General features: G+C 36.5%; 1 protein-coding gene and 1 long non-coding RNA gene across 8 annotated transcripts in view; one reads left to right on the top strand and one right to left on the bottom strand.

Moving 5' to 3' along the window:
- LOC117934131 (DNA (cytosine-5)-methyltransferase CMT2-like) overlaps nucleotides 1-21,875 on the bottom strand; it is a 45,719-nt gene extending 23,844 nt beyond the window's left edge. For 4 of the 7 annotated variants that reach the window (XR_004654422.1, XR_004654423.1, XM_034855766.1 and 1 more), the window contains exons 1-6: nucleotides 21,516-21,874; nucleotides 18,474-18,508; nucleotides 18,266-18,368; nucleotides 15,918-16,025; nucleotides 15,703-15,822; nucleotides 15,459-15,552 (exon numbers count right to left, since the gene is read on the bottom strand). Coding sequence is in view for 4 of the 7 variants with exons in the window: in XM_034855766.1 (XP_034711657.1) it covers nucleotides 15,459-15,552; nucleotides 15,703-15,822; nucleotides 15,918-16,025; nucleotides 18,266-18,368; nucleotides 18,474-18,508; nucleotides 21,516-21,800 (745 nt within the window). In the remaining 3 variants the exon portion in view is untranslated. Of the gene's footprint in view, nucleotides 1-15,458; nucleotides 15,553-15,702; nucleotides 15,823-15,917; nucleotides 16,026-18,265; nucleotides 18,369-18,473; nucleotides 18,509-21,515 lie in introns of all 7 variants that reach the window. The other 3 variants (XR_004654421.1, XM_034855764.1, XM_034855765.1) reach the window with 3 other exon arrangements.
- A 1,213-nt stretch (nucleotides 21,876-23,088) lies between these two features.
- LOC117934255 lies at nucleotides 23,089-25,863 on the top strand. Its single transcript, XR_004654454.1, has 4 exons — nucleotides 23,089-23,139; nucleotides 25,222-25,345; nucleotides 25,459-25,683; nucleotides 25,787-25,863. It is a non-coding gene; the product is annotated as an uncharacterized LOC117934255 (long non-coding RNA).

The following is a 25,863-nucleotide window of genomic DNA, read 5'->3' on the forward strand; positions in this document are numbered from 1 at the left end:
TCATGGGCCAAAGCAAGAGGCTCAAAGGCCTCTTTTAACCCCACCGCCACCAACTTACTACTGCAGGGACAGGACCTTGGGCTCACCACAACTTGGTTAACATGTAAAGGTACTGAGTGTGTTGTTTAACTTATATGCTTCCCCATCTCTGCCCCCATGCATCTAGTCACGCATGACCTCTCCTCGCTCTCTTCCCTGACCTCCAACCCCCTACAAATTTCCTTCACAAAGACCAATGAAAACCATGGTGGAGTGACCCACCATAACTGAACAGCATAAGTCACTAACCCTGCCACCACATGAAGAATCCCAAGCGCCTTCCTCCCATTAGAGCTGACCAAAATTCTAGCCCACTATAAATGACATTTCTCTTGCGTCCACATCCACAGCCACAAAACCCCCACAAGCGTCACCATCTCTTTTGAAGAAATCTTTTCCCCACAAGTGCACAAGCAACCCAATGACTCTTACCCGGATTTTATTAGCAAAAACCCCTTCCTTGAAACAATCCACCTCGGGGCTCCACCAATCCAGATGCAACTTCTTTCCATCGAAAGAACAACACCCCATACGCCATACCCTTTCGGCATCCATCACATTCTTGAACTCAAACAAAATCAAAGCACCACCTAAAAGTAGAAGGCTAAAGTTCCTGTGGGAAAACGTGAACTATGGTTGTAAATTAATGGCTTGTATTTTGCTGTGTATAGTAATTATGCTAGTTTAGGAGAGTTTGTTTGTAACAGCCAGAATTCCTAGAATTAGGTTAATTTAGTTAGTTTCCTATTTTGTTAGAGTATCCCATAAATCATGGGATTTGATATAGCCTAGTAATTAGTTTCCTTTTCTATAGCTAAGATTTTTCTGTATAAAGCTAATGTAGTTTTCTGAGAAGGAAAGAGAATAAAATTATTCCACAATTCTGCTCTCTCAATTTACGTCATGGTATCAGAGCTAAATTAGGATCCTTGGAATTTATTTTGTTTCAGCCTTCATTGCTCAATACAATGCCCAATTTTTCTTCTGTTTTTGAAACTCAAAACCGAGCATTTGTTTCCTCTCCTGGAATTTTCATTTTCTTCTTGGCCTTCATTGCCATTCATTTGCCTTTTTTTTGCCTTCATTGTCAATCTGATCTCTTGGCCTTCAACGTTGTCTATTGTTGACCCACGTGCTTTGCCTGAATCACCTAGAAATTGCCATTTTTTTCGTAAAAAATGTCAAAGATTGCAAAAACAACCACTACAGTCCAATCAGAGGAGATTATTCGACCCCAACATTCTGGAGAATTGCAGAATATCCAGGCTGCATATAGGCTGGATGGAAAAAATTATCTGAAATGGTCCCAACTTGTTCGCACCGTGTTGAAAGGGAAAGGGAAGATCAGCCATCTCATGGGTACAAGGCCGAAACTAGGAGATCCTCATTTTGAAGCATGGGATGAAGAAGACTCCATGATTATGGCATGGTTGTGGAATTCTATGATTCCTGAAATCAGTGACACATGCATGTTCCTAGCTACTGCCAAGGACATTTGGGATGCAATCCAACAGACGTACTCTAAGGCGAGAGATGTGGCCCAAGTATACGAGGTAAACGTGAAAACTGTTGCTGCTAAACTGAGTATGCTAATCAATTGAAATCTTTATGGCAAGAACTTGATCATTATAGGGTGATAAAGACCAAGTGTCCCGAAGATGCTACTATTCTCAAGGATTTCATAGAACAAGATCGAGTCTATGATTTTCTTGTTGGACTCAATCCAGAATTTGATCAAGTGTGAATCCAGATTCTTGGCAAGCAAGAAGTTTCGTGCTTTAATGAGGTAGTGGCATTAATTCGAGGAGAGGAAAGCAGAAGATGCCTGATGCTTAATCCACAGAACACGGACAGCTCGGCTATGGTGGCTGGCAGTGGTAACAATTCAGCCACAAATATGGAAAGAGTACTAGTTTCTGGCAATGGAAGATCTAGTCAACCAAAGACTCAAAATCGTGACTACAAGGACAACTTATGGTGCACTTATTGTAAGAAGGCACGCCATACGCGTGAGTGGTGCTGGAAACTACATGGAAAACCACCAAGTCGAGAGTGGGGATAGAAGGGAGAACAACCAAGTAATAATGGTCAGGCCCGTGTTACAACAATACAACAGAATGGAGCAACACCGCAAGAGATAGGCAGTCTTAATCAAGAAGAAGTTGAGAGGGTGAGGTCTCTTATTTGCAACCTTGACAAACTAGTAGGTACTGGTTCATTGGCGTATTCAGGTAAGTTTCCATTCTCTATTGGATTAAATGTCTCGGATATAACCTTTGCCAACTCCTGGGTCATTGACTCAGGTGCTACCGACCATATGACTCAGTCACTAAACATTTTTTCCACATATTTCCCATGTTTAAGCAGTAGAAAAATAGCCACAGCCGATGGCTCCTTAACCACTGTAGCAGGTATAGGAGATGTCAAAATAAGCCCATCACTGATGTTAAAAAATGTTCTTCATGTCCCTAGGTTAACCACGAACCTCATTTCTATCCAAAAACTCACTCAAGATTTACATTGCAATGTGGTTTTTTATCATAGTCATTGTGTATTTCAGGACGAGGATTCGGGGAAGATGACTGGACATGCTAGAGAACGGGATGGACTCTACTATCTCAAAGCACCAAGTCAATCAAACATTACCAAAGGCAAATCATCTCATTCTTTTGTCTCAGAAGTTTTTTCATTAAATAAAGAAAAAGTTTGGCTTCATCATCGTCGACTTGGACATCCATCATTTAGGGTTATTAAAATTCTGTTTCCTTCTTTATTTAAAGGTCTAGACGTCGAACATTTTCATTGTGAAGTGTGTGAACTTGCTAAACACAAACGTGTCTTTTCCAGTTAGCAATAAAAGAAGTACTATTCCTTTTTATCTCATACACAGTGACATTTGGGGTCCTTCTCCTATTCCTAACATTACTGGGGCTAAATGGTTTGTTTCATTCATTGATGATTGTACTTGAGTCACTTGGATTTTTTTGCTCAAACATAAATTTGATGTCAGTACTGTCCTTCCAAATTTTTGTTCTATGATTAAGACTCAATTTGGAGTCAATATCAAAAGATTTAGGTCGGATAATGCTAAGGATTATTTCAATCAAGTCCTAACTCCATACTTTCAGAGGGAAGGAATAATACATGAGTCATCTTGTGTTAACACTCCACAGCAAAACGGAGTGGCAGAAAGAAAAAATGGTCACCTTCTTGACTCAACCCGATCCTTCATGTTTTAGAAAAATGTGCCTAAATCCTTTTGGGGAGAAGCAGTTCTTATAGCTGCTCATCTCATAAATAGATTGCCTTCTAGGATCTTGGGATTCAAAAGTCCAATGGACATACTTTCAACATTCTATCCAAACCTACACACTACAAACAATCTTGTTCCTAGGATATTTGGGTGTGTGGCATTTGTCCATGTTCATAATCAAAACAGGGGGAAGTTAGATCCACGGGCATTAAAATGTGTTTTTTTGGGTTATTCTTTAACTCAGAAAGGGTATAAGTGTTACCATCCTCCATCAAAAAGATTCTATGTCTCAGTGGATGTTACTTTCCATGAACAAGAATCTTATTTCACTATTCCTTATCTTCGGGGGGAGAATTCGGTAATGGAAGATAAGGATAGGGGGGATTTTTTATTCCTTGATCTGCCATCACTTCCCTTGTCAAAACAATCTCGTCCCACTGATCCTTTGATTGAAACCTTACCTAAATTGCCCGATCAGCCTGAACCTATGCCTGAAAATCCAAAATCTGCCCCTGAGAATGTGAGATTTGACAAAGTGTTTTCGAGGAAAAACACAGTTGTCCCTGAATCTGTGCAAGTTCAAGACTTCAACCCAAATTCTGAGAATGAGGTAACAATTTCTAATCCTTCATTGCAATCTGAATCTCATGTGAGCAATGATGACCAGGACCTCCCTATTGCTGTTAGGAAAGGGATTAGAGAATGCACAAATCGACCTCTATACCCTCTTACCCACTTCCTATCCTTTAAAAAATTTTCACCATCTCATAGAGCCTTCCTTGTTAGCCTAAACACTATTTCTATCCCTACCACCGTATCCGAGGCTTTGACCGATGAAAAATGGAAACAAGCTATGAATGTGGAGATGGAGGCATTAGAAAAAAACAAAACTTGGGAGTTGGTAAAATTGCCGACAGGAAAGAAACCCGTGGGGTGTAAATGGGTTTATACTGTGAAATACAGAGCAGATGGATCAATAGAAAGATACAAGGCTAGATTGGTTGCCAAGGGTTATACTCAAACCTATGGGATTGATTACCAAGAAACTTTTGCTCCGGTCGCAAAGATGAACATTGTTAGAGTCTTGTTGTCATTAGCAGCTAATTACAATTGGGATTTGCAGCAATTTGATGTCAAGAATGCTTTTTTGCATGGAGAACTAGAGGAAGAAATTTATATGGAGGTCCCGCTAGGTTATGACAATAATTTAGTTGCTCATACTGTATGTAAATTAAAAAAGGCCTTGTACGAACTTAAGCAATCACCATGAGCATGGTTTGGAAGATTCGCAAGAGTGATGATAACCATGGGATATAGGCAAAGTCAAGGAGATCATACGTTGTTCATTAAACACTCATCTTCGGGGAGACTCACAGCTCTCTTAGTGTATGTCGATGACATAATAGTGACAGGAAACGATGACAAGGAGAGACAGGTTCTAAATCAATGTTTGGCTAAGGAATTTGGGATCAAGGCATTAGGGAGGTTGAAATATTTTCTTGGTATTGAGGTGGCTCACTCTAAGCAAGGCATTTTTATCTCCCAACAGAAGTATGTTACAGATCTTCTCAAAGAAACTGGCAAGACCGCATGCAAACCAGCAAGTACTCCAATAGATCCGAATCTTAGACTCGGAGAGGCAGAAAATGATGCTACAGTAGATAAAGAAATGTATTAACGCTTGGTGGGAAGGCTCATTTATCTATCTCATACACGACCGGATATAGCATATGCAGGGAGTGTGATTAGTCAATTCATGCATAGTCCAAAGGAAGCTCATCTGCAGGTAGCTTATCGAGTGTTACAATATCTCAAAGGGACACCAGGTAAAGGTATTTTGTTCAAAAGGAATGAAGGGTTAGTACTTGAGGCATACACAGATGCTGACTATGCTGGCTCAATTATTGACAGAAGATCAACTTCCGGATATTGAACCTTTCTTGGTGGAAATCTCGTGACATGGAGGAGTAAGAAACAGAATGTGGTAGCGCGGTCTAGTGCGGAGGCAGAATTCCGAGCAATGGCTCAAGGTGTGTGTGAACTACTATGGTTGAAGATCGTTTTAGAAGACTTAAAGATTAAATGGGATGGACCAATGAGACTCTATTGTGATAATAAATCTGAAATCAACATAGCTCACAACCCGGTACAGCATGATCGAACGAAGCACATTGAAATTGACAGACACTTCATCAAAGAGAAGTTGGATAGTGGATTGATATGTACACCTTATGTGTCTACACATGGTCAACTTCCCGATATACTTACCAAAGGGCTAAGTAGTTCAGTGTTTCAAAGCTTTGTATCCAAGCTGGGAATGGTGAATACCTATTCACCAGCTTGAGGGGGAGTGTGGGAAAACGTGAATTATGGTTGTAAATTAATGGCTTGTATTTTGTTGTGTATAGTAATTATGCTAGTTTAGGAGAGTTTGTTTGTAACAGCCAGAATTCCTAGAATTAGGTTAATTTAGTTAGTTTCCTATTTTGTTAGAGTATCCCATAAATCATGGAATTTGATATAGCCTAGTAATTAGTTTCCTTTTCTATAGCTAAGATTTTTCTGTATAAAGCTAATGTAGTTTTCTGAGAAGGAAAGAGAATAAAATTATTCCACAATTCTGCTCTCTCAATTTACGTCAGTTCCCAACCAGATTCCAGCTTTTACCAGCCCAAGCTTTCAAAGAATCCAACACTAGTGCCTCACCTGCAAAGTCTCCCCACCTACCCACAAGACAACAATTGAAACACTTCAGGATTTCCTCTAATTCCTCCTGCCCACACTAAATCCAAAAAACCTCTTCCATTTCCCCTTTGCCTTTGATAACTGCATCTGCAAAAGAAGTTCCTTTATGAGGAAAATCTGCTGCACACTCCCTCCTTTGGAAAACATCCCCCAGAGGCAACTTCGAATGATTGTGCATTAGACCAAAACCAATGCTCCTCAACTTGCTTGCCAAAGTCTTCCTCATCTAGAAACTTGTAATATCAAATTATTCTTTGCAACACTCACCATGTCCAAGAAGAAACTTATGTAGAATCTTGTAGGATGACTATTATTCCTTTAGTCAATACATCAGTAAATCCATCTCCTATCTTCAGGCAAAGAATCAAAACTAATACAACCCACTACAAGGTTGTCAAACAAAGAAACAAAAAAAAATCACGTACATGAAAAGTCCTTTCATGCCGGATATGAAGAATTATTAGGCTAACAGTACTCAATACTACTAATTTAATTGAAACCAATCACATCAATCATCTATCTAATACTCAAGATCAAACAAAATAAGACCCTTCTACAAAAAAGACAAAAGATTGTCTCATTTAGCCTCAAACTAAGAATCTTGAATTATCTCATACACTCATTGGTTAGATAGAATGAGCCTACCATCAAGAAGCACCAAGCCCTTCTTAGGCTCCTCAAGTGATGTTCCCAATTGAAGCAAGTATAAGGAGCCAAGATGTGCTACCGAGCACCTCAAAAGCAAGTGGAGCGTTCTTTAGCGCAATAATAATTTATTTAGGTGATCCACCCTCATAGAGAGGTATAAAGGTAGTTATCAGAAATCCTCTTAGATGGAATGATAACAAACTAGTAAAGCCAACCAATAAAGGTAGGAATGTGACTTTTCATCATCTTAGTATATTGAAAGTCATCCTTCTCTTATTCACTTTATAGAGATAAATGCTTCCATCCTAAAAAGCATAGGAAAACTTCTCTTGACGTCTACTAGAGGCAAGCATCTAAGAGGTTCAAGCATCCACCTATGAGAAAGTATTTGTACTTAGTTATCGTCATGCCCAAGCACAAGAACTGAAACAAAAGCTCATAACAACATCAGCCACATGAATATAAAAGTCACATGATGCTCTATAAATAACTTTACAAGGAATAGGATCGCTAATAAAGTGGCTTCTATAGGTATGTCATGTGTCATGTGTTACAATAGTTCTATGTGTAATGATAGACATGTGGAGCCTTTTTGTTTTTTTATCAAAGACAAGTGGAGCATATTGAAAAAGTCAATGGTCATGTAAATTGGAAGTTTCTTTTGTCTGTATTAGAAATAATAGGTTTTGGTCAAAGATTGATTTGATGGATAAGGTTTTGCACAATGAGATCCTTTATGTTAGTGAATGGGCCCCTAACTACTTCTAGAGTTCTACAAGCTTGAGCTAAGAAGATCCCCTCTCACCTTATCTTTTTGTGATGGTGATGAAGGCCCTAAGCTAGTTTCTTGTTAAGGCAGAGCCACAGAAGAAGGAGGTTTCATCTCAAGTTTAAAGATGGCAAATTGATATGCATTTTAAGTAGCATTTCACTTTGCTCGAGTGTGTGTCTTGTGTTGCACCTTGCACCTAAGTTGTATGAGACTTTTAGGCCTTAGATGCGTCTTGCGCCTTTTAAAACTATGATGTTACCACTAGTATCAATACTTTTAAGCTACCAATTCACCTAAAAGCTTAAGTTGTTAGGTAGTAAACTAACAATATATATCAAGCTTATTTGAATTTTAAACCTAACGCTCTACCTCAAGGGCAACTTTTTTTTAGCTTGTACATAGGCTCAATAAATTAGGGGAAATGAAAATTAATAAAGTTCAAAATCATTATCTTTCATAAAACAATATCTTAGTACTATGTTAAGCTACCAATTGACCTGAAAGCATAAGCTATTAGGTAGTAAGCCAACAATATAACAAACTTAATTGAGTTTTAAATATAACAAATGTTAAATCTACCATTTAACCTAAAGGCTTATTCAACTAGATAATACGCAAAAAAATGCATTATGCTAAAAAACCATGCTTATCTTCCCCACAATCCACAAGTAGCCTAAATCCATGGTAGAAAGTATTCTACCATAGTAACTATGTTAAATTCATTTTTTATTATATAAAAAATGAACCCTAAGGTATATGTGCTCCTAAGGTAAACGGTTATAAAAAGATATAGAGAAATAAATGAGAGAATAAACAAAGGATAAGTTTGAACACAAGACTCCCTACAAAACAAGACTCTAACACTTTGTTAAGTTACTAATAAACCCAAAAGCTTAAGTTGTTAGATAATGTGCCAACAATTTCTATCAAATAATGGTGTTAGCCTGAGATATATATTGTTGCCCCATTACCTAACAACTTAAGCTCTTAGGTATGTGGTAATTTAACATAGTATCAAAGCTTTGGTCTTATAGAAGTCTTGGCTTTTAACCTTATTGCTTGTTATTCCCCCATTTATTAAATTTACATGTTAGCAAGAATAGGTTGCATGTGAGTAGTAGGTTTCATGTGAGCAAGAGTAAGTTGCATGTGAGAGAGTGAAGTTGATCAGCCCAGCTATTAATTGGTTATATATTATTGTTGGCTTGTTACCTAACAATTTAAGTTTTTTAATCAAGTGGTAATTAAACAAATACATTACAAAAAACATGTTTCTCAAAAAAAAATTCCAAAATTGTTCTTGAAAACAAAAATTGAAAATGAATTCTAAAAAAAGGGTCATCACTTATCAAAAAAAAAAAAATTCTAAAAAAAGGGTCATTACTTCAAGTTCCTATTTTCTACAAAAATAACATAATTGTTTTCTTACAAGAGACTATACTCTCCTTAAAAACCCACCTCCAGCTCAAGAGGGCATGAGATCACTTGGCTACCTCAAAAAATTCTTAATCTACTATTCAAATTTTGAGGAAAAGAAAATTTGATAGGCAAACAAAATAAATCTATAGATAGTGCCAAAGAAACAATACACCAAAGCACATATTACTGAATTTTTAAAATAAAATAAAAAAATCACACACACACACAACCTAAAACACAATCTTCAACACCTAGTCATAATATCTTCATGACCATCTCTCTAGATGGGAGATATCTATGAAAAACTATTACTTAATCCTCATCCACCATAAGATTGGAGGTACCTAACTCTCTAACCACTTTCTAGCTACCTTTTGAAAACTTTAAATAATCCCATCTTAATGATTCCAAATGAGGTAATGAATCCTCGTTTGGCTTGAGTTATGCAAGTTACATCAATTAAAATTGGGTTTCAAGCTACCCATGGCTAGGAGAGTCCACTCAGCCTAGCTACAGGTGGTGGTACATGCATATAAAGAACTAGAAAACTCGTGAACATGCTAAAAATTCAATTAACAAAAACCACCTATTTATAAACATAAACTAGATTTTTATGTATCTGCATAAGACTTGATAAAGCCTATACGTGCGAGCCTTGGCACTATCCTCTTCAGGCCTATTCTCAGTCAAATCTTTCTTCTTTGCTTTGTCCAATATATCATATCCAATTCCTTTCCATTTAATCAGACTTTTATGGAAACCTCAGGTCTTATCTAGGTCAAGGCCTTAACATGGTTAGCGGCACGCAAGAAGACTAATACCAATGACATGCTATAATTGAGAAGACCTTTTAAAGCCCTTATTTTTTAATGGAGCATCTTATGCATGGGGAGTGGAGAGACGATTGACTATCTCTTTATACATTGTCCGATAGCTTCAGGTTTATGGCACATGCTATTCAAACAAGTCAAGATGGATTGGGTCTAGCTTAAGAGTTTATGCGACATGATGATCATTTAGTATATGGGTTTAGGGAGCTCCATTAAAGGTAAGACCCTTTGGAAAATTGTCTGTCTCATTTTGCTTTGAATCGTGCGGCAATAGAGAAATACTAGGATCTTTGATGATAAATGGAGGACATAAAAGATGTTGTTGGATCTATTTCACTTCTATCACTTTTTTTAGCTTCTTGGATGGATGATTTTAAAAGACATTCCTCTAAATGTCATTCAGCTCAATCGACACTAAGTGTGTGGACCAAAAGGGTTGAATCAATAACAAAAGAAGCTTAGCTCGAGTTTAAGGAGATGATATCTGTTGAATATAATGTATTTATAGTGTATAACCTTTCCTTGTTAATATAGGATACATATATGGTAGTTAGGACTCCTAGCCTTGTATATATATATATTTCTCAATTGTAAGTAGATCATTACATTAATGAGAATTAAGGTCTTTCTTCTTTCTCTCTCTCTCAACATGGTATCAGAGCCAAGGAAGAAAACCTAATTCTTTCCTGTTTCCCGTGTCATCAACTCCGGGAAACCTTCCGGTGACCGTGTTTCATTCCGGTCACCTTCCCCATCTCTCAATACTTTCTGGTCATTCGGATCGTCGACAGAAACTACTCACCGCCGGCGAATTTTTCCGGCGAACTTTCCGGCGACGTATTTTTCCGACACCGACCATACCAGAAGGAGCGCCTGGAGGAGATCTACAACTTTTGTGAAGGCACCGGCACCAAAAAAGCATCCACGCGCCGCCCCACGCGCACGTTTCCGTCCGGCGGCTGCATCTCACGCGCCGGCGCGTGAGGGCGCGTGAGGGCTTTTCCGGCCACGCGCCTCCTCCAGCAGCCTCGCCTGACGCCGACCAGCCTCCCTACCACCCTGGTTCTCCCATTCGAGCCCTGCACGTACCTCTTTTGGGGATTTTTGTCTCCGTCGGCCCTCCAAACAGTCTTTCCGGCGAAGCTCCGACTACTTTTTCTCCACTCCAATCCCTGCACGTGCCTTGGGAAGTGTTCTTCTACCTTTCTGGTGGTACCACGCCGCGATCTGAGGCCGTCTCCCTTTTTCGGTGGTGCCACGCCGCAATCTGAAGCCGTATTAGGGCTCTCTTCGATCCAAACATACTTCATTCTCCAGATAAGTAGATATGACTACTAAAAATTCCATTTTTTCCGCTGTTATATCTGGATCTCCTATGATTACTTCGGAGAAATTGGTTGGCAGTGACAATTATCTTTCCTGGTCTGCCTCTGTTGAACTTTGGTTTATGGGTCAAGGATATGAGGATCACTTGATTACACAGGAGGCAGATATCCCTGAGGTTGACCGCGTACAGTGGAGGAAGATAGATGCACAGTTATGTAGTGTATTATGGCAATCGGTTGATCCCAAGATTCTTCTTCATCTTCGGGCCTACAAAACTTGTTTTAAATTTTGGACTCAGGCCAAAGGATTATATACGAATGATATCCAGCGTCTTTATAAGGTGGCTTCTGCTATTGTCCATCTCAGCCAACAGGACTTGGATCTATCTACTTATATTGGCCAGATTGCCTCTCTTAAGGAGGAGTTCTTGACTGTGATGCCTCTTACTCCTGATATTGGGGCTCAACAAACACAGCTTGACAAGTTCTTCATGGTTCTTACTCTTATTGGCCTCCGTCCGGATCTTGAGCCTGTCCGCGATCAGATTCTTGGTAGTTCATCAGTTCCGTCCTTGGATGATGTGTTTGCTCGCCTCCTCCGTATCTCCTCCACTCAGACTTTGCCATTTGATAGCACTTCAGATTCTTCTGTGTTAGTTTCTCAAACTAACTCTCGAGGAGGCCGTAGTGGTACCCGAGGTAGAGGTCAACGTCCTCATTGCACCTATTGCAATAAACTTGGCCACACTCGCGATCGTTGCTATCAGTTACATGGACGACCTCCTCGCACTGCCCATGTGGCCCAGTCCTCTGATTCTCCGCTGCCTCAAGCTCCGAGCTCTTCCGCATCTCAGGCTTCTGTTGCCTCTGTTGCCCAGCCTGGTAATGCCTCTGCCTGCCTTACCCACACATCTTCTCTTGGACCCTGGATTCTAGATTCTGGAGCTTCTGATCACTTATCTGGTAATAAGGATCTTTTCTCCTCTATTACTACTACCTCTACTTTACCTAATGTTACCTTAGCTAATGGTTCTCAAACTGTGGCTAAAGGTATTGGTTTGGCCCTTCCTCTGCCTTCTCTACCTCTCACTTCTGTCCTTTATACTCCTGAATGTCCTTTTAATCTTATTTCCATCAGCAAAATCACTCGTACTCTTAATTGCTCTATTACCTTTTCTGATAAATTTGTGACCTTGCAGGACCGGAGTACGAGGAAGACGATTGGCATAGGACGTGAGTCTCAAGGCCTCTATCACCTCACCTCGGATTCATCTCCTGCAGTTTGCATTTCCACTGATGCTCCTCTCCCCATTCACAATCGTCTGGGCCACCCTAGTCTCTCCAAGTTCCAGAAGATGGTCCCTTGTTTTTCCACTTTATCGTCGCTTCCGTGTGAGTCATGTCAGCTTGGGAAACATACTCGTGTCTCGTTCCCAAAGCGTTTGAATAATCGGGCAAAGTCTCCTTTTGAGCTTGTCCACACTGATGTTTGGGGTCCTTGTCGGACTGCGTCTACTTTAGGATTTCAGTATTTTGTCACTTTCATTGATGATTATTCTCGATGTACTTGGTTATTTTTAATGAAAAATCGAGCTGAGTTATTCTCTATTTTCCAGAAATTTTATGCTGAAATCCAAACCCAGTTCAATATTTCTATTCGTGTGTTACGCAGTGACAATGCCAGGGAATATTTTTCAGCCCCATTTACTTCGTTTATGTCTCATCATGGGATTCTTCATCAGTCTTCTTGTGCTCATACTCCTCAACAAAATGGGGTAGCTGAACGCAAGAATCGACATCTTGTTGAGACAGCTCGTACTCTCCTCCTCCATAGCAATGTTCCTTTTCGTTTTTGGGGGACGCTGTTCTTACCGCTTGTTATTTGATTAATCGTATGCCCTCCTCTGTCTTACATGATCAGATTCCTCACTCCCTTCTCTTCCCTGACCAACCACTTTATTTCCTTCCTCCTCGTGTCTTTGGTTGTACTTGCTTTGTTCATATTCTCACTCCTGGACAGGACAAGCTTTCCGCCAAAGCCATGAAGTGTCTCTTCTTGGGATACTCCAGACTTCAGAAGGGTTATCGTTGTTATTCCCTTGAGACTCATCGATACTTTATCTCCGCTGATGTCACCTTCTTTGAGGACTCACCATTCTTTTCCACCACTTCTGAGTCTCTTCCTGTTTCTGAAGTCTTGCCTATTCCCATTGTCTCCCCACCTGATGCTATGCCTCCTCGACCACTTCAGGTTTATCATCGTCGCCCTCGTGTCGTTGCTCCTCTCCCTTTTGCTGAGGCACCTGCTGACTCACTTCCTATCCCTTCAGCTTCACCTACCCCGGCTCTGCCTTCTCCTAATGACTTACCCATTGCTGTTCGGAAAGGTACTCGCTCTACTCGTAATCCTCATCCTATTTACAATTTTTTGAGTTATCATCGATTATCTTCACCCTATTCTGCTTTTGTTTCTACTATATCCTCTGTTTCTCTTCCAAAGAGCACCCATGAAGCTCTTTCCCATCCAGGCTGGCGACAGGCAATGGTGGATGAAATGGCTGCTCTGCACTCTAATGGCACTTGGGATCTTGTTGTTTTACCCTCGGGTAAATCTACCGTTGGCTGTCGTTGGGTCTACGCAGTTAAGGTTGGTCCTGATGGTCAAGTTGATCGCCTTAAGGCCCGCTTAGTTGCTAAAGGCTATACTCAGGTTTATGGTTCTGATTATGGTGACACATTCTCTCCGGTTGCCAAGATTGCTTCTGTCCGTCTGCTTCTCTCCATGGCTGCCATGTGTTCTTGGCCTCTTTATCAATTGGATATTAAAAATGCCTTCCTTCATGGTGATCTTGCCGAGGAAGTTTATATGGAGCAACCTCCTGGTTTTGTTGCTCAGGGGGAGTCTGGTTTAGTATGCAGGTTACGCCGTTCTCTATATGGCTTGAAACAATCTCCTCGAGCATGGTTTAGCCGTTTTAGTTCTGTTGTTCAAGAGTTTGGCATGCTTCGCAGTACAGCAGACCATTCAGTTTTCTATCATCATAACTCTTTGGGGCAGTGTATTTATCTGGTTGTTTATGTGGACGACATCGTCATTACAGGCAGTGATCAGGATGGTATTCAGAAACTAAAGCAACACCTTTTTACCCACTTTCAGACCAAAGACTTGGGGAAACTCAAGTATTTCTTGGGAATTGAGATAGCTCAATCCAGTTCTGCTGTGGTCCTTTCCCAAAGGAAGTATGCTTTAGACATCCTGGAAGAAACTGGTATGTTAGACTGTAAACCGGTAGACACACCTATGGATCCGAATGTCAAACTTGTACCAGGACAGGGGGAGCCTTTAGGAGACCCCGGGAGATATCGACGGCTCGTAGGTAAATTGAACTATCTCACCATTACTCGTCCAGACATTTCTTTTCCTGTGAGTGTTGTTAGTCAATTCCTGCAGTCACCATGTGATAGCCATTGAGATGCTGTAATCCGCATTCTTCGATATATCAAAAGTACACCAGGCCAAGGTGTGTTGTACGAGAACAGAGGTCATACTCAGGTTGTTGGTTACACAGATGCAGATTGGGCTGGCTCACCCACAGATAGACGTTCCACTTCAGGGTACTGTGTTTTTATTGGAAGTAATCTAATATCTTGGAAGAGTAAGAAACAAGATGTAGTGGCCAGATCTAGCGCTGAAGCCGAGTATCGAGCTATGGCTTTGGCAACATGTGAACTCATATGGTTGAGACATCTTCTTCGAGAGTTGAGATTTGGAAAGGATGAACAGATGAAACTCATATGTGATAACCAGGCCGCATTACATATTGCATCCAATCCAGTCTTTCATGAAAGGACCAAACATATTGAAGTTGACTGTCATTTCATTAGAGAGAAGATCGCATCAGGATGTGTTGCTACAAGTTTTGTTAATTCAAATGATCAACTAGCTGACATCTTCACTAAATCTCTCAGAGGTCCTAGGATTAAATATATTTGTAACAAGCTTGGTGCATATGACGTATATGCTCCAGCTTGAGGGGGAGTGTTGAATATAATGTATTTATAGTGTATAACCTTTCCTTGTTAATATAGGATACATGTATGGTAGTTAGGACTCCTAGCCTTGTATATATATATATTTCTCAATTGTAAGTAGATCATTACATTAATGAGAATTAAGGTCTTTCTTCTTTCTCTCTCTCTCAACAATATCCTTGTACATTCTTTTGTGGTGTATCCCATTTTATATAGATGTCCTTGTAGAGTGGAGGAGTTCATTATGTCTTGATCAATTTTTTGTATTTGTGGGAAGGATTCCCCATCCTTCTCATGAACTTTTTATTCATAATTAATACATCTCTAGTTTCTAATAATAAAAAGAAAAAAAAAATCGATAAAGCACTTAATCAATAATCACAATCACAACTTACCAACTTCCATTGTACAAAATGTTGAATAGTCGATTAAGTATTTCATATCGTAATAAAAGTCGCAAGGTAGAATAGATTTTGACTTCAAGTTGACCTGCCAAAAAATAATGAGGAACTGAACAATAACATAAACAAACAATGAAATATGAACCAAAATGAATAAGTCTTGGACTTGTTCAAAACAGACTAAATAAAAACTAGATGAATGAATTTACAACACTAAAAGCTTAAGATCGAAGCATACACTAGGTGTTATTTGTATGATATTGACTTTTGAAACTATGCAATCTAATAAATTATCATTCACTAAATTAGAATAGAACAAACGCTTCTTCTCATGAGATGCTCCTTCTTCTTCCATCACCTAAGAGAAAACAAAAAATAAAAATAAAAAAAGTAAGCACCGAAGATGAAATCATAAAAATGGTCTAATAAATTTGAATAGTATTACTATCTTACTGTATCTTTAGGTCGAAAGAACCATTGAACCCTAAAATAATCTTCATCATCCATTGTTTTGAAAAACTCCAGTATTCTGCCAATATAGTTTTGTCCTCCTTTCTTACCCTAGAAGACATAAATGAACATAACATGCTTATAATGCTCCATAACACATTCAAATGATTGGTTATAATTAAAATGGAGAAAAAAAAATAATAATAATAATAAGGGGAAAAGGTAGTGCTGAAGTTATTAACTCCTCATTTTTCATTTGAAATTAGCCTAAAGCATACCATCCAAAAAAAACAATCCTATAAACCTCACTAGTTGGTACCAACCTCAATTCAAGCAAGGCTTGGCATATTTCAGTAAATGTGATCATTTTCACTCAACATCAGTGTTTTTCATCAAGTACCCATGGTTTTAGCCTATATGGTTTCACTAGATAGAGGCAAAAAGAGGGAAAAAAAAAAGAAAAACAAGGGGTATTATGAACGATCTTGGAATATTCTTTTAGCTAGGCATGGAATCATTGAGGGAATCTCTAGTTGTCTTAATTTTCACCTTTTTTTTATAGGTAAATAAGATTTGTATTAAGAGAAAGAAAGTATACACGTTGTATACAAAATAGACAAAAGACAAAAAAAGGCATGAAGACACAAAAACCCACTACAACGCCCTACCAAGAGCCTACCCAATCCATAAAGCCTAACAACAATAAAGAACCAGCCTCAATATACAATCTAACCCTATCCCATAAAAGATACAAGAAAGAATTTTTAATTTTTTGCTCCATGTTTTCATAATTGTCAAAGCCCTCCTATTCCTCTCCTACCATAAAGTCCAAAACAAACACAATAGAGTAAACTTTGAAGCCTTTTTCCTATTTTAACCAACAAAGGATCTATGTCAGCTTAGAAGGACCTCTCTAACTGAAGAGTACATCACCCATTGAATACCAAAGAGCGCAAAGATCAACTACCACAAAAGTCAAGCTTTCAAACAACGAATGAGGATATGATCACTTGTTTCTTCTTCTTCCTCACACAAGTAGCATCTATTAGGAATCCTCCATTCCTTCCTTTCAACCTGATCCAAAATCAAAATCCTGACCTAAGTTGCTTCCCAGCAAAAAAGCTAATTCTCGGGGACACCCAAGAATTCCAAACTATGCCATGGGGGAGTGGCTCCACTCTCGTATTTTCCAAAGAGGAGTAAAAAGGCCTAATAGAAAAAACACCATCCTTTGTAGGCAACCAAACCATAACGTCGTCAGTCTCCAAGGAGGTGGGGTGTGCAGACAACCTCCCAAAGAAAGCTTGCACCTCCTCAAGTTCCCAGTCATGCAATTGTCTAGTAAACTTAAGACTTCAACTACCATCCTCCTAAAAGTTCCTCACCCAAGCATCTTTAGAGGTAGCTATGGAATATAGCCCTGAAAATAAATTCCTCATAGACAAATCCCTACACCACTTATCCTTCCAGAACTTCACCCTATTCCCAAACCCAACCTTAAACCCAATTCTAATCTTGAAAATCTCTCATCTACCTCTTATAGCCTTCCACACCCCTACACCATGCCCTTTCTCTCACTTCTTTAGTGCACCACCCCCCAACTTGCCCATACATGCCCATACATGCCCATATTACCCGTTTCTAGAGAGGGTTCATTTCACTTACATATTACACATTGCCCAATCTTGATCAATTCATAAAATGCTTCATTATCGAATTAATAGTTATCATCTAATCATGCCCATCTTTTACAAGATATTATCTTAATATTGTTAAGCTACTAATTTGACCCAAAGGCTAAACTTGTTGGATAATGAGTCTAACAATGGATGTCAAGCCCCACTTAGGCTAAAGTCCAGGTATACCACCCTCATAAGGTAATGAACAAGGTTTGAACTCATGACTTACCATAAACAAATGATCCATTAACATGTTAAGTTATCAATTTAACCTGAAAGCTGAAGTGATAAGTAATGGGCCAACAAAGTGTATCATGCTTGACTTGGCTAAAGCTCTAAAGACAACAAAATGGATTAAGACAAGAATCACACCTACTCCTATCAATTCATCCCCCTCAATAGAGAAAAGGCCAACACCATGTTAGAAGCAGTAGAAACAGTATAAAAGGTCAAGATTATTTTATGCAAATCAAGTTTAACAAGTTTATATATAGACTAACATATATTTTCCTAACAGACTAGTGTAATAAAGTGTCATTTACTTCAACATTTTCATTGTAGTGATAAGCAAAAATGATCAAATAAAATATACTTATCAAATAAAAAATAAAAAGATCAAATAAAATATAGGAGATACAAATCCTAAATAAATTTTGCTAACAAAACACTTGCCTTTACATATGCACAATCTCCAAGGTTGAATATACACTTTTCAATTTCAGCCTGAGAATAATGACATTTTACATCCAAAACCAGTTCGTCTTCTTCGTCATCACTACATGAAAGAATTTATATATTACGAAGCAACAAAAACGAAGATCCAAACGCATATGATGTTTTAAAGAGACACCAAAGAAAGAAGCTTCAACTAATCACTCACTTAGGCTTCACACTTTGACCTTTACTTTGTCGATCCTGCAAGATCCAACACTTCATAAACATGTGATCATAATTTTACTAAATTAGAAAAACAGAATAAAAATTCAAACATGATTGCTACAATGGGAAGCTATAACTCAGGATAGGCTCCAATGCAATTGCAAAAGTTCCTAATTATTTTTAATCATAAAATAGAGTATAATTATTATTACTATTATTATTTTGATAGGCAAATAGAATGATATGCATGACAAGATGCCAAAAAAAGGAACATAACTCAAGTGCACAAGGTATATTAGATGCACCTAGGCCAAAAAATGAAACTCCAAAAGACACCACCAAAGGTTGCATCCTGCACAAACTCTATAAAATCAACCAAGGAATAGTTAAGTTCTACCCTAGAGCAAGTTGACAAAGCAAGGAAAGACTTCAAAAGAGGGTCCTTAATCACTAAAGTGCCTACAGAATCTTTACCAATTCTTCTATTCTGTTCTTTCTAAATAGTCCAAACCAACCATAAAAGTGTCATCTTATACCAAGTTCCTACCTTTTTTTATAGGTAAATAATAATATTATTAACAGATTGAAATTGACAAATGTGATAAAATAAATTGAGCAACTCAACAAAACCCCAATTTGGTTGCTGAGAAAATGGAGAAAGATAAATGAAACAGTTGGATTACTATACATAAAAAAATAAAAATATTGAGAAAAAAATAAATGATGAATAATAAATAAGAAAAGAAATTTAAAAAAAAAAAAAATCTTTGCTCATTTCTTTTCCTCTAATTTTCCCACATTGTTTCAGCAACTTAAAACGCCCAAAAAGAAATGGAGAAAACTCAATAAATGATGAAATTGAGAAAAATAATTTAACCAGAAAATATTTTCCTTTTCTCATTTCTCTTAAACCTAAACTTGAAAGGTTCTTTCCTCTTTTTTCTCTATCTTGTCTCATTAATCAAACAATGCAAAAGAGAAACTGAGCAATTCAATAAATGAGAAAATGGAGAAAAAGAAGAAAAAAATGAACATATTCTGTTTCTTGTTTCTTGGAAACCCCACTCAAAATTCACTTTCCTTTCTCTTTTTACTCCAATTTTCTCCTCAACCAAATAGGAAAACAAAATATGGAAAATATAAAGTGGAGAAAACTAGACAAATAAATTAACCATTTGGAACAAAAAAAAAAATGCATTTGCTTTCCCCACTTCACAGTGACCCAAAACTCAAATTTTCCTTCTTTATTCTCTTCTTTTCTATGTTTTCCAACATTGTCTCGATGACCAAACACTGCAAAAAGGAATTAAGAAACTTGGTTCAATTGTTGAAAAATGAAGAACAAAACTAAATTAAGTTGATATATCCCAAATCAAATAGGGAAGAAAGTTTCTAGCACTAAATAAATATGGTTTCTTCTTAACCATATAGACGTGTTTTAAAGTCATGAGGGACCCATTTGGCCCAAAGAGGACATAGTTGGAGCGGGTTGTTACAAATAGTATCAGAGTTTATCCCAACCTCAGTGTGAGGGTTTGTTTGACCCCATGAGGCATGTCTATCTATTTGACCCTCTAATCCTGTAGGACACAACGAGGACATTGTGTTTGTATGGCAACATAATTGTGATATCCCACATCATAGAGGAGAGAAAGTTTAGCAAGTCATTACATAGACCAAGGACATGGAAAAGAGCATTCATTTACCCATTTCAAGGAAACTCAAAATTTTCTATTCTTTTCCCACACTGCCTCGGCAACTAACCATAACAAAAAGGAAATTAAATAATTGAGTTGCTTTTTCTCATTACTCAAAATCCTAAAACTCAAAAATTCAAAAAGAAAAAAAGGGAAAAGAAAACATTTTTCACATTTCGTCCAAAAACTTAAAAATTCAAAAAGAGAACAAAGGAAAAGAAAACATTTTTCACATTTCTCAAAACTCCTGTTTGGCCATGTTTTCAAAAACAGCTCTAAAATATCAGTTTTTAAGAACAATTCTTAAAATACATTCTCTATTGTTTTCAAGAATAAAATTTTATTTGAAAACTTAAAAAGGAAAACTGATCTTTTTTTTTTTCTTTTTTTTTTTTTGTTTCCTATCCTCCTTAAATGTTCTGTGCACTAATGGACAAAGCAAAAGTTAGTTGTCTACTTTCCAAACCAAAACACTCTAAAAAATCAATCTGAAAACACTATTATTCTCAAAAATTAGTATGTTTTCAGAAAAAAATCTCCAAAATTTATTAATCATATTTTTTAAGACATAAAATTATTTTCTAATCTAAACTATTTTCAAGAAAGGTTTCTAAACGTCCCCAAAGCTTCCTTCCCTTATCTCTCACCAGGTAAACCCAAAGAAATAAATCTTCAAAAAGGAAATTAAAAAAAAAAAAGGTAAAATCACATTTTCTATATATATATATATATATACACACACACATAGGTCACATTTCTTAAAATTCAAATTCTCCTTCCCTTCCCTTTTTGCCTCAATAAATAAAAAATTAAAATTAAAATTAAAAAGCTAAAATTTAAATTAAAAAAAAAATCCATGTTTCCCAACATTCAAATTTTCCTCTCCTTCTCTTTTCGCACATCCTCTCACCAACCAAACAGGCCCTAAGAATTATAAAAACGTGTTTTTAAGTATTCAAATTTGCCTTTTTCTTTTGTACATTTTCTCGCCAACCAAACAAAAAAAAAAACAACAACAAAAACAATTTACATTTTTCAAAATTCGAGCCATCCTGACCACACTTCTCACCAACCAAACAGGCCGTACAAGAATTTAAAAAGGAAAAAAACACACACACACGCACATTTCTAAAATTCAAATTTTCCTTCGCTGTTCTTTCGTTTTTACCACACTTCCTCGCCTCCCCCTAACCAAACAAACACCAAAGAGATCTTTTCTCTTTAACGCCACATTTTTCACAATTCAAATTTGTCCTTTTCTTTCCCATCCTTTTCCCACATTCCCTCTCCGACCAAACAAACCCATAAAAGCCCAAAAAAAAAAGGAGAGAAAAAAAAGACCGCACCTTCTCCTCATATCTCCAGGGCCACCTCTGCCGAGCCTCCTCGTCGGGCACCGGATCTCCCACCAAAAATGACACCGCTTTCCCTTTCCCCTTCCCCTTATTCTGCATTGCCGAACCCGCAATCTTCAGCTTCTTACTGGCCTGTCTCTCGCCCCCACAGTCACCAGGGGTGACGTTAACGTTACACAGCCTCGGAGACTTCCGGAGCAGCCTTTCGGTCGACATTGCCCGATCGGAGGGTTCTGATCCACTGGGTGAGATCACAGGGGAGCTGAGCGAGTCCATCACTGAATGACAGTGGAGGTTTTGTTGGCTATGATAAACCCTAACATCTTGCAAGTTGGAAGAGAGAGATGGGGTTTTTGGTAATTTTGAAGTGAGTGTACACATGGAGAGATGTGATTGGTTCAGATGGGGAGTTTTTTTGGCGGGAAAATGTAGTGCTAGATTTTGTCAGCAGGGGGGTGTGCACGTGGACAAAAATTCTGGAAACTTCTGTACTTTTACTTCCAATCTGAGTAAGATATAATAAATGTGATTAAACCCTAAATAAGATTTGGTAGCAAAAAAGTTAAAATTAAATAAAATTCAAATTATTTTTTAATTTAATTTAAGATTTTATTTTTTTATCATAAATCTTAATTTGAACATTTCATCTTTTAAATTATAAATAAAAACAAATTTTCTTTTTAGATTATTTATTTTTTTTCCAATTTTCAAAAAATAAAATAGAATAAAAAATATTTTTAAAATAATAATTAGAAGTTATTTTCATTCATTTTTAAAAATAAAAAGAAAAAATAAAAAATAAAAATAAAGATGACATATTTCTTCTTTTATCGAAAATTTTATTTTTTTCTTTTAATTTCTTTAATATCTCAACAAATTTTTATTAAGTAAATAAATTTCAAATAAATTGATTCATTTGTTTAAATAATTTAAAATTTAAAAACCGATTTAATTAATATTAGAAAGTTATAATATTTAATAACATAAAAAATTATAAATTAAATTTTATTTCAAAATACTTGACTAATTTATTTTTCACATGTAAATTAAATCAAACTTAATACATTAGATTTATTAATTATACTTAGTAATTGTTTTCGAAAACAGTTCTGATTGTAAAACAAAAATCTATTTAAAAACATAAAATATTTTTAATATTTATTTAATATTTTAAATATATGCTTTAAGAAATAATTTATATATATATAATGTTTTATTTATAATTATTTTATATGTTTGTATAATTATTAAAAAAATTCATAAATAATAAAAATAATAAAAATATGTTATTTGAAAAGCACATTATTTTCTATTTTTAAAAACATAAAACTGTTTATGATTATTAAATACATTTTTTAAAACAAACCCTTAACATTTCACCTTTTTTTTTAATTCAATTAATTTTTTTAAGATAAACATTATTTAAACAAGTTTTTAAAGTGTTATCAAGAAAGAAATCAAGAAAATAAAATAAAATAAAATAAAGAGAGAGAGAGAGAGATGGTATCCTAAGTAAATAAAAACAATCCTAGGACGGAAGCGTATATAAATCAGATGAAGACGAGGAAAGTAGACAAACCACCCGCACAAAAACACTCTTTCTTCTTACTCTCAGGTATGACGGAAGAATTTTTCTTTTTTCTCTTTTTTTCTCTGAAACCTAGAATGGCTACGATGAACTCCTTTTCAATAACCTAGTTTGTTCCCTATTCAATTTTTATTTTTTATTTTTTCATGCAAATTGAGGGTTTGGGTATAATCTTTCATGCAAATTGACATGGGCAAGCTGGAGAGCTGCATATGTTTAGGCTTTTGATTTGGGATTGGGTATAAATTTGAAATTTTAGGAGTTGTAGTTCATTCGTTTTTTTCTGAGAGTAAAGTCCCCTCATTGTAATTTTAGGCTTTTGTTTTATTGAGGACCTGATTTCTTATTGCCTAGGGTTTTGATTCATGAGTAAACAGAGGAACTGGATGCAAATTTAGTATTTTTAGGGTTTTAAGCGATTATTTCAAACCTACCGACTGATGTAATGTTGTTTTTTTTCTTTCTTTCTCCAAAAATTAAAAATAAAAATGATATCTTTTTTTTTTTCCCCTTTTTTTAGGGTTTATTTGAAAGGGATTTTAATTTCCTATGCTGCTCAGTTTATTAGGTTTTTTATTTATTCAATCCAATGTGTAGAAAAATGCATTGAATGCCTTTTGATATTAATGTAGGTGTTAAACCATTGCCAACATAATTTAGAGAGATGTTTTTAGCATAGTATTCTTATGTAATAGTGAGCAACATTTTAGGTTTTATTTGGGAAGTGTTTTCAAAAACAGTTTTTGATGATTGTTTTTGAAAACTATTCTCCGATATTTTGTAGGAATTTGGAGTGTTTTTAACTTGTTTTTTTATATTTTTAAAAATAACTTTTATATTATTTTCGATCATGATCTATATTTATATGATTATTTTTTAAACAACCACCAGAAAACACTTTATGTTATGTTTTTAATAACAGAAAACTGTTTTCTATGTTTTGATTCTCAAACATGTTTTTCTGTTTTCTTTTTTTATTTTTGAAAACAAGTACAAAACATACCCTTATTTTCTTGCTGTTTATATTTCTAACTTGCAGGGAGATCACCATAGTACTATATTACTTATTTCTAGTCATTGTTGAGTCCTTTTAGCCATGTCCGTGATTGTTTAATTTTAACACAGAAATACTATATTGATGATTGTTTCTTCTAGTATTTGATAAAAAAAAGGTTGTTGCTTCTGGTATGTCAATGATGTTTATAATGATATCATATTGTAATAAAGATGCATGTAATTTTAATATCAAATGAATATGTATCATGGCAGTGAAGTTTGGTATTGTGATTAAATTGTTAGTGGGTGAAATTGAACTTTATGATTGAGTTTCTTAGTAATTTGTTCTCATGGGTGAGAAATTGTTCATAGATGTAGCCCAATGAAATTTGGAATTTTTAATTTTTTTATTTTTTGATAAGATGGGGGTGTGATTCATTCCTCAAGTGATCAGCTTTAGATTCATGATTACTACCAAGTTATATGACCGTTTTATCTCTTCTATTGCCCTCCTTAATTAGATTCCTATATCTTACCCTTTGTCAACTTATTTATTGGCTTTGTTACTAGATGGAGGTGTTATGTTGTTATTTGATTTTGTTGGTTGGTTGGGTTATCATTAAGGAAGAGGAGTTGTTTTGTGTCCTCTTTTTTTTGGGTGGGTCCTTTAGCATTATTGTATACATCTTGTGTACTTTGGTGTGCTGGTTATGGTTAGCGGCTTGAATTTGGTTGGTATAAGCGTAAGTATGGGATCACTAGTTTATATTGGAGATATACCATGAAAAAGAGAGACTAGATAAACAATTCTTCTTCGAATTCATGTCTTTTCTTGTAGTGTCAAAATCCTATTATGCCTCAGGAATTAACATCATAACTTTCGTGTGTGTGTGTGTGCGCATGTGTATATATATATATATATATATATATATATGTACAATTTTGCATCCATTGTCCATGCATCGGTAATTGTTGCTTCATTGTTTCAGTTCTGAATCAATGAATTTACTTTTTCTAGTTGCATTCCTCGGTTCAACTCTTGTTAAAAAAACACTCCCAGATCTATCTCCTCTTCCACTCCTTCAATACTCATCATCTGTTGGTGTCATGCAGTTGAGGTCAATTCTTGGAATCATGTCTGAAATAGGAACATCTTCTGCACCCAGCCAACAGCAGCCATCCCCTCAACAAGAAGGTCCATCCCAACCACATAATGGCATAGATTGCAGTACTGCAGGTGACTGACACTTTCATCTAGCAAATAGAAATTTACCTTTATTTCATATTGTTTAATATATATATAATGTTGTTAGTATGTTGAGAATTGTTGTTAAATTTTGTTTTAAATAGTTGGATGTACTAGAAGTGACTGCCAATTTTTCCACCGGTCCTGTGTGGGGAAGCGCTTACCTGTGGAATTTAATGAACTTGGGCAGCCCATTGGAGCAAATGCAAGGATACTGGCTCAATCAATTGGGGACATTTCATGCAATTGGGAAGTTTGCCCCCATCTCCAACATTGAGTGGAAAATGGTGCCAAATCAGAAGAAGGAAGAGATGTTGAAAGCCATAGAGGTATGGATTAGTTAAACTATAATAATGTAATATAATGTGTGATAGGATTCTTGGATTTCTTGTGTATTTTCTGAATTTTATGGTTTTCTTTACTGTGCATAAGGTTTTGTTGTTCTTGTTGAGGTTCCATGACAGAATGAAACAAGAAGAAAACAAAGGGAAGAAACAAATGAGAGGGAG

Source organism: Vitis riparia, chromosome 16, assembly GCF_004353265.1.
Source record: "Vitis riparia cultivar Riparia Gloire de Montpellier isolate 1030 chromosome 16, EGFV_Vit.rip_1.0, whole genome shotgun sequence".
Lineage (NCBI taxonomy): Eukaryota > Viridiplantae > Streptophyta > Magnoliopsida > Vitales > Vitaceae > Vitis > Vitis riparia.